This window comes from Colobus angolensis, unplaced genomic scaffold (assembly GCF_000951035.1).
Source record: "Colobus angolensis palliatus isolate OR3802 unplaced genomic scaffold, Cang.pa_1.0 Scaffold38, whole genome shotgun sequence".
Taxonomy (NCBI): domain Eukaryota; kingdom Metazoa; phylum Chordata; class Mammalia; order Primates; family Cercopithecidae; genus Colobus; species Colobus angolensis.
In genome coordinates this window covers 8,294,946-8,303,521 of record NW_012117154.1, presented here as the reverse complement: position 1 = coordinate 8,303,521, position 8,576 = coordinate 8,294,946, and the positions used below count along the sequence as shown (strand labels likewise).

The 8,576-nt window shown below is 48.5% G+C and overlaps 1 protein-coding gene across 4 annotated transcripts; it reads right to left on the bottom strand.

The window, feature by feature from the left end:
* Window positions 1–1,703, bottom strand: LOC105520424 (keratin-associated protein 10-7). Of its 4 annotated transcripts, none has more exons than XM_011954154.1 (2): window positions 977–1,703; window positions 1–862 (listed from the first exon to the last, which is right to left on the bottom strand). In XM_011954154.1, the coding sequence occupies exons 1-2, from the start codon at window positions 1,694–1,696 to the stop codon at window positions 440–442; spliced, it is 1,143 nt and encodes a 380-aa protein (XP_011809544.1). In that variant the 5' UTR covers window positions 1,697–1,703; the 3' UTR covers window positions 1–439. The 4 variants fall into 4 exon arrangements, with proteins under 4 accessions (XP_011809544.1, XP_011809543.1, XP_011809545.1 ...); XM_011954153.1 differs by having other exon boundaries at window positions 1–889; window positions 1,001–1,703; XM_011954155.1 differs by having other exon boundaries at window positions 1–728; window positions 1,167–1,703.
* Window positions 1,704–8,576: the final 6,873 nt, after the last annotated feature.

Sequence of the window (8,576 nt, the reverse complement as noted above, 5' to 3'; positions counted from 1 at the left end):
TACTTTTTAGGAAAGGAATTTATTAGAAGGGTCTGACCTGCTCCATGGTCAGGGAAGACAGAGAAAGAGGCCCAGGCCCATGGCAGGGGAGGAGCAGGGCTCGCCACTGAGCCAGGGCAGTGAGAAGAAACCCACACCTGATACGTGTCTACCCTCGTTTCTCCCCACACCGGGTCATGGCCTGGGAGGACCCACTGACTTTGCTGGGTCACTGCCCACCTGTTGCTGGGAGACAGGGCTAGGTAACTGGGGGAAAGTCAAGACTTGGAGAAATAGCTGAGCTGCTGCTAGGAGGAGAAGTGCACACTGGGTGGCCAGCTGACCACTGACGCCCACTGCAGGGCTCAGGAGCGGGATGTGGAGAGCCGTCAAGGGTAAAGAACCCAGGGGTGCAGGGGGCAGTGAGCACTCAGGCTTTGAATGGTCTTAAGGAGATCACTTAGCAGCTGGACTTCTGGGTTGAGGTGGGGCGGCAGCAGGCCAGGCGGGAGCATGCAGGGCGGCAAAGGAGGGACACACAGGAGGCTGGGCGGCAGCAGCTGGACTGGCAGGAGGAGGTGGGGGCACAGCAGGAGGAGACAGGCACGCAGCAGGCAGGCCTGCACACAGGGCGGCAGAGGAGGGACACGGAGGAGGAGGGTCTGCAGCAGGAGGTGGTGCAGCAAGCTGGCTGGCAGCTAGACTGCTGGCAGCATGAAGAGGAAGCCCCAGCGCAAACAGGCATGCAGCTCACAGGCTTGCAGCAGACGGGCACGCAGCAGCCCTGCTGGCTTTGGGAGGAGGTGCAGCAAGCTGGCTGGCAGCTAGACTGCTGGCAGCACAGAGAGGGAGCCCCAGAGCAGATGGGCACACAGCAGATGGGCTTGCAGCAGATGGGCACACAGCAGCCCTGCTGGTTTTGGGAGGAGGTGCAGCAAGCCAGCTGGCAGCTAGACTGCTGGCAGCGTGAAGAGGAATCCTCAGAGCAGGTGGGCACACAGCAGACGGGCACACAGCAGGCCTGTTGGCAGGGGGAGGAGGTGCAGCAATCTGACTGGCAGCTAGACTGCTGGCAGCATGAGGGTGTGCAGGAGCTGGTGCAGCCTGATTGGCAGGGGCTGGGCTCACAGGCTGCCTGGCAGCAGGGGCTGGACAAACAGCTCACACAGCTAGACTGCTGACAGCACAAAGAGGAAATCCCAGAGCAGATGGGCTTGCAGCAGACGGGCACACAGCAGGCCTGCTGGCAGGGGGAGGAGGTGCAGCAAGCTGGCTGGCAGCTAGACTGCTGGCAGCATGAAGAAGAAGCCCCACTGTAGACGGGCACACAGCACACAGGCTTGCAGCAGATAGTCTTGCAGCAGACGGGCACGCAGCAGGCCTGCTGGCAGGAGGAGGAGGTGCAGCAAGCCGGCTGGCAGCTAGACTGCTGGCAGCATGAGGGCGTGCAGGAGCTGGTGCAGCCTGATTGGCAGGGGCTGGGCTCACAGGCCGCCTGGCAGCAGGGGCTGGACACACAGCTCACTGGGGTGCAGACCAGGGTCAGGCAGGGGGCCGGGGCACAGCAGCTGGGGGCGCAGCAGGGGGGCTCACAGCAGCTCTCTGAGCAGTCGTCCACCTGCCAGGAGTCAGGGCAAGAGTCACAGGAACCAGGAAGGCAGACGTGGCTGCCGTAGCTCATGTTACTGGAGCAGACGGACATGGTGGACGCGGCCATGCTGGGGGTTGAGGTGGAGGAGATGGGAGTGAGTGGGTGAGGGAGTGGGTGAGTGAGTGGGTGAGTGAGTGGGTGAGTGAGTGCGTGTGTTAGGTGCTCAGGGATGTTGGCTTTTATATCTGTCCCTGGCCTGTTGTCCCAGCTGGAATGTCAACAACTCCCGCCCCTTCCTTGTTTGTGTTTAAACCCTAGAGACCTCTTATTAGTGCGAGTTTCATGTTTAGTCCTATGAGATGCCGTTCAGTTTGTAAAGTCCAGAGTCTGTATTTGGGTCTGTTGACACACCATCACCTCCTTTGGCTCCAGAGTGTAATATTGAAGTAGACAGGGTATAATGTCTGGAAATAGAGTGTCACGGGGGCCTGTGCTGGCTGCAGGAGAGATCCAGTTATCCCAATCCCAGTGTCTGTGGGCCATTGCCAGGGGACTCTGCTTGTCTGGGTGGCTTCTAGAGAAGCCCCAGTCAATGATGGCACGAGGCTGGAACGTTCCTAGAAGTGACTCCCCACACTCTCTCTGTTGCGTGAAGTTCCCCTCAAGGGCTTAGAGCAAGTGGCAAAAGGGAAAGGGTGGACAGTGGTGTGAGCCATTTGCCGTCAGGTTCACAGTAGTTCCTAGGGGGCTGTGCACCCCCTCTTCCATATGGGCACTTAGAGAGGCCCCAGATCCCTGTATGGGGCCTCCCATCTCCATTTGCTTTTGTCCTGAACACTGCGACCCTGTGAGTCTAACCCAGAATACCTAATGCATCTCCCCCGCAAAAAGCACAGCCACTCGCGACAGCACTGCTGTGTGAGAGGCAGAGAGCACTGCTTTTGCTTCCAGTGTATTTTCTTGATTGCTAACTAAGTCCTTGGTCACCCCAGCTAGACATCTGATCTAAGTCTCCATTTCTTCTGCAAATAATATCCAATTGGCCATCATGTCTTTTTGGTTCTTTCTGCTAAATGTTTCCAATTCTATCTGATACTTTTACTTCTCAAGCATTCATTTATTCACGATGCAGAGATTGCACCAGGTGCTGAGAATGTGAAGGTGAAGGGGTAGTAGCCCTGACTGTGGGCCCCACCAGGCGGGGAGGTGGGCTGCTTGGTGGCTGGTGATGTCAGTGATGACTGGGCAGAGCCCAGCATGCATGGGGCCCAGAGGAGTGGCCCCTTTCCAGGTGAGAGGGCTCCAGGGGCCCTTCTGGTGGGGTTCGATGCCCAGGGAAGTCTCAGAGGCTCGGGGTGTTCTGTGTCTCTCTCTACATTTCCCAGTCCAGGCCTCTTAACTCCTAGGGGATTTAAGAAAACTACAAAAGGCCTCAGAGGGCTAGAAATTCAGTTACATGGTGAGATGAATTGTCTTTCTGTATATTTTGAACTATAATAATAATATAAATGTGAGCATGGCCTGGTTCCTCCAGAGGTACAGGATCTGGTCCTATAGGATGGAAGTACATTGAGAGAGAGAGAGAGAGAATGGGGGCCTTTGCTTCCATCTGGGACAAAGTAGCTGTGTCAGACATATACTCCTGCTGAGAACAACTTGAAAAGCTGAACAAAATGTTTTAAAAATGATTTCTTGAAAGCTCTCATAAAAGAGCTCTTGAAGAAACTCAAGGTAATAGAATGACATCTTTAAAGGGCTGAAAGAAAATCACTGCAAACCTAGAATTCTAGACCAGGAAGAACATTGTTCAAAGGTGAAAGTGAAACAAAACATTTCTGGATAACAACTGAGCCAGTTGAACACGAGCAGACCCACTCTACAGTAACTGTGAATGGGAATTTTTCAGGCAGGATGACTGAAAGATAAAAATGCAGGAAGGAACCAGGAAGATCTGAAAGGGTAATATTATTATATTTATAATGTCTTGTGGGGTCTAAACTAGAAGCAGAGAAGTAATGCATGATGACATTAACAATAAAACGTGAGAAGGATAAATGGAGTGAAAGTTTTCTAAGGTTTCAGGATTGCTTTGGAAGAGGTAGAAATGCTGATGCATGAATGCTGACACTTGAATAATGTAAGAATGTGTGCTATAATCTCTAAAGTGGCCGCTGAAGAGATAGCAACAACTATGTATACACAATAATGTTAGAAGTAAGGCTCAGAGTCGTAAGGAAAAATGGGCACTTAGACAAAGGATTTCTCAGCAAAGCAAATTTACTTCTGCGCAGAAGGGCGTTTCCCATGTGGCTGGCTGCCACAAGAGCACACAGAACAAAAGACACTAGAAGTTTTTATTCCTAACATGACCCCTGCCCCGTGTCCTTTCCCCACTGGGCTGGGGCTGGACTGCACAATTTAAACTAGACCCGATTGGCTAAACATTTAAACTTTCTTAGATAAGGTGGATGCGTAATGGCAGAGATGGGAGAGGAGGAAGGGGTCATCTGCGGCAAACTGGAGAGCCAGTCTTTTCCTAAACACGGAATGGAACATGAGCTGGTGCTGATAACACCACTGATGCTACGACATGCCTGGGCATGTGGTAAAGTCAGAAAGTAGAAAAGGAGAAGAAAGAGAGGGGGCGGGGTAGTAGGAATTAAAGAATAAAAGGTTGAGCACACTGTTTGAAGAGAAGCCTTGCCATATCTTATGAATAATGAATAGAACAGAAGAAGGAAAATAAATAATAAAAATACTTGATTAATCCAAAATAGACAGGAAGTGATTTTTAAAAGAATCATTAAAATTTGGGACAAATAGAAATTGTACAATCAGATGGTAGATAGATATAAACTAAATCATCAGTCAATAAGTTAAAGTATCAGATATTCCGATTAAAATATATTGTTGATCTGAATAAAAAGTAGAAAACCTCACTACATGCTGCTTACAAGATACCGAACCTGAATACAAGAGTACAGAGACCAGGTGCTGTGGCTCCTGCCTGTAATCCCAACACTGTGAGAGCCTAGGGCAGTCGGATCACCTGAGGTCAGGAGTTCGAGACCAGCCTGGCCGACATGGTATAAAGCCCCATCTCTACTAAAAATACGAAATTAGCTGGGCATGGTGGTGGGCACCAGTAATCTCAGCTACTTGGGAGGCTCAGGCAGGAGAATTGCTTGAACCCATGAGGTGGAAGTTGCAGTGAGCTGAGATCGCACCACTGCCCTCCAGCCTGGGCGACAAGAGTGATACTCCATAAAAAAAAAAAAAAAAGAGAGAGAGAAAAAAAGGAAAAGAGCACAGAAAGCTTGAAAGTAACAAAATGGAAGAAAATACACCATGCAAACACTAACTAAAATGCTGGTGTGACTTATGAATATCAGAAAAAGTAGATTTTAGAGCAATAGAGATGAAGAAAGAAATGTATAAAGCTAAAAGAGTCAACCTACCAGGAAGATGTAACAATTCTAAATTTGGATGTATCTAATTACATAGCTTAAAACATAAAATTAAAAAATTAAAATAAAAAACTGACTGTTTTTTAATTTTTTAACTGACAGAGCTAAAAGTAGAAACAGAGAAAAGGGAAAATCATAGTGGGGGATGTTAATACACCTGTCGATAATGGTAGGAAAGGAAAGAAAAATCATCTCAGAGTAGAAAGGGCTATTCTAAGTTTTGAGTAAAACACTGAAGCCATTTAAAAAACCGATAAAGCTGGGCGCGGTGGCTCAAGCCTGTAATCCCAGCACTTTGGGAGGCTGAGGTGGGCGGATCACGAGGTCAGGAGATTGAGACCATCCTGGCTAACACGGTGAAACCCCGTCTCTACTAAAAAAATACAAAAAATTAGCCGGGCGAGGTGGCGGGCGCCTGTAGTCCCAGCTACTCGGGAGGCTGAGGCGAGAGAATGGCGTAAACCTGGGAGGCGGAGCTTGCAGTGAGCTGAGATCCGGCCACTGCACTCCAGCCTGGGCGACAGAGCGAGACTCTGTCTCAAAAAAAAAAAAAAAAAAACTGATAAAACTAATTACATAAAAATTTTTAAATTGCAGGAGAGAAAACATCATAAACCAAGTTGAAAGACAAACAACAATATGGGAAACACATTTCCTATTCATATATCAGAGAAAGGGCTAATTTACTTAATATCCAAAGAGCTCCCACAAGTTAAGATCAGTAACAGCAACATAACAGAAAATGAGCAAAGGATACAGAGGGACAACTGAAATAAATATACATGGTTCTTAAATGTGAAAACATGCTCAGCCCCATTTAAAATGAGATAAAACAAATGTAATGGCCATATATCATTTTTATATTGGAAAAAATGAAAACCATTGATGTTCCCACTATGGGTTGGTGAGGGTGTGGGCAGACCACCCAGATGACTTGCTGCTGGGCTGAGGATGGTTCCACAGCTTTGGCTGGCAGTTTGCTGCTATGCATCAAAATTCAAAACCTCATGCCTTTGAGCCTGAATCACTAGGCTAACATCCTGTAGATACTCCTGGGTGGATACACGGTGTGTGCAAAGGTATCACAGCCATGAGATTGTCCAGACAGTGGGAGACAGACTCTAGGGTGGCCCACGTCCCTCACCTCCTGGTGGTCGTTGGCTGTGTGCCCCACACCCTTTGAGTGTGGGTGGGCCTGTGACGTGTGTATAGACACAAGGAGCACAGAGATGGTGATGGGACGTGCATGATCCCATTACGTAAGGTCGTAATGCTCATCTTGGGAGGAACCTGTCGCCCTGGCTGGTTGTGAAGAAGCCAGCACATTGTGAGCTGCCCATTGAGGCCACATGGAAAGAGATGGTGGCAGCCTCCGGTTGACAGCTGGTGAGAAACTGAGGCACTTAGTCCAAGAAGCTGCAAGTAGCTGAGTTCTGCCAACAATCACATGAGCTTGGAAGTGGATCCTTCTCCAATTGAACCTTCAGATGAGACACTCTGATACAGCCCTACAGAGACCCCAATTTAACTGTGCCTGGACTCCTGACCCACAGAAACTGAGATAATAAATGTGTGTTATTTGAACCCACTAAGCTTGTGGTACTTTGTTACACAGCAATGGAAAATGAACACACAGACCAACAAGGAATTCTACGCAGCTGTAAACAAGAGAGAGATCATGATGTATTCATAGGAAAGGAGCTCCATGTTTACAAAAACATAGTGGGTAGAGTATGACATAATTTGTATTTTAAAAATTTATGTATACAGAAGCATTATATGTGTGTATGTGTATGTACATATCTGTTGACAATATACATAACAGAAAGAGGTGATGTTTTGCTTTCCTGGCTCAGCTCGCATATGGTAAACAGGTGTCCTTGTTACATTCTCCTCAGTGCCACGCGTTCCTCCCTGATGCTGCGATCTTGTTGTTTAAAGTGTCCCAATACAGTGCTGCTGTGCTGCTCGCTGTCCGGAGCTCAGAAAGGCTCCAGCACGTCTTACAGAGAAAACACGTGTGTTCAACCAACTTCATTCAGGCTCTATAGGGCCGTTGGCTGTGAGTTCAGTGTTGATAAATCAACTATATAGATTCAATAAGGTGTCTTTAGACAGAAGCACTCATAAGACATGTCTATGCATTGATTGGTTGATGAGAATGTTGTGATCAGAGGCTCATGAGACCATAACCCTGTGCTTCCTGTAGGGGCACTGGTTCACTATTTGGTTGTTCGGTGCTGGTGGAGACTTTATAGGACAGAACCTCTGGGAATAATGAGAAGGAGTTGTGTGTGTGTGTGCATACGAGGCAGACAGACAGAGACAAAGAGAGATAGAGACAGAGAGAAAGAGAATAAATGGGTGAAAGTAGCTGCTTCCTGAGAGGAGAATTGAGTGACTGCTTGTGTTCACTGAAAAAAAATCACAATCTGGCCAGGTGCAATGGCTCAGGCCTGTAATCCTAGCAAGTTTGGGAGGCCAAGGTAGGTGGATCACTTGAGGTCAGGAGTTTGAGACCAGCCTGCTTTCACCAACGTGGTGAAACCCTGTCTCTACTAAAAATACAAAAATTAGCCAGGCATGGTGGCTTATGCCTGTAATCCCAGCTACTCAGGAGACTGAGGCAGGAGAATTGCTTGAACCGGGCGGTGGAGGCTGCAGTGAGCTGAGATCATACCACTGTACTCCAGCCTGGGCAACAGATTGAGACTCCATCTCAAAAAAAAAAAAAAAAAAAAAATCACAGATCTGTAAGTTTGGAAAAAAAGAGGAGACTTTGTTTCTTCTAAAGGGGCACAGCCTGCAAGAAAGCCATCCTGCAGGCTGGGAAGCACAGCTCTGGCCAAGACCAGAGCCAGGAGGAGGCACTTCAGAGTGGGAGGGGCTGGGGCAGGAGCTCCACGCTGACCAGGTTGGCTAAATACACGTGTGCAATAGGTTATGGAGGAACAGTGAATATTCATGAAGGAGGAACCGAACAAACATGCATGTAACATACAACCTGTTTTCACTCTGGGGTTGTCAGAAACGCACTCACCCGTCCAAATCCAAAGAATGGAAGTAGAGGCGTGAGGAACAGTGAAAGTGAGACTCTAATGGCGGTCTTGCACGACCAGGTGTCTGATGGGCAGGCACACCCAGCACAGTTTCAACAAGCAATTTATCCCCTAGTGTGCAGGTCCCTCCCCCGTTCCTCGCAGCCTGAGTCCTATGGGGTCTCAGTCTTCCCAGACGTCACCTAGGTTTCATTATCCCCTTATAAGGTTACATCCTGTCCCCTTCCCCACTTTGCGTTTTGATTTCTCAATGGCAAAAGTTTATTTCCTTTTATCGGTTAACCGCCCCCCACTTTTTCTTCCTCCCCTCTGACTTCTGTGAATCTTATCACTCTTCCCAGATGTTTGTACCGTGTGGCTTGTCACATCTGCAAGGGAGCTGCCTAGACTTGCCACGGCCTGTTTTCTGAATATGGACCACTTAAAATGTACTTCTTGTGGCTGGGCGTGGTGGCTCACGCCTATAATCCCAGTGCTTTA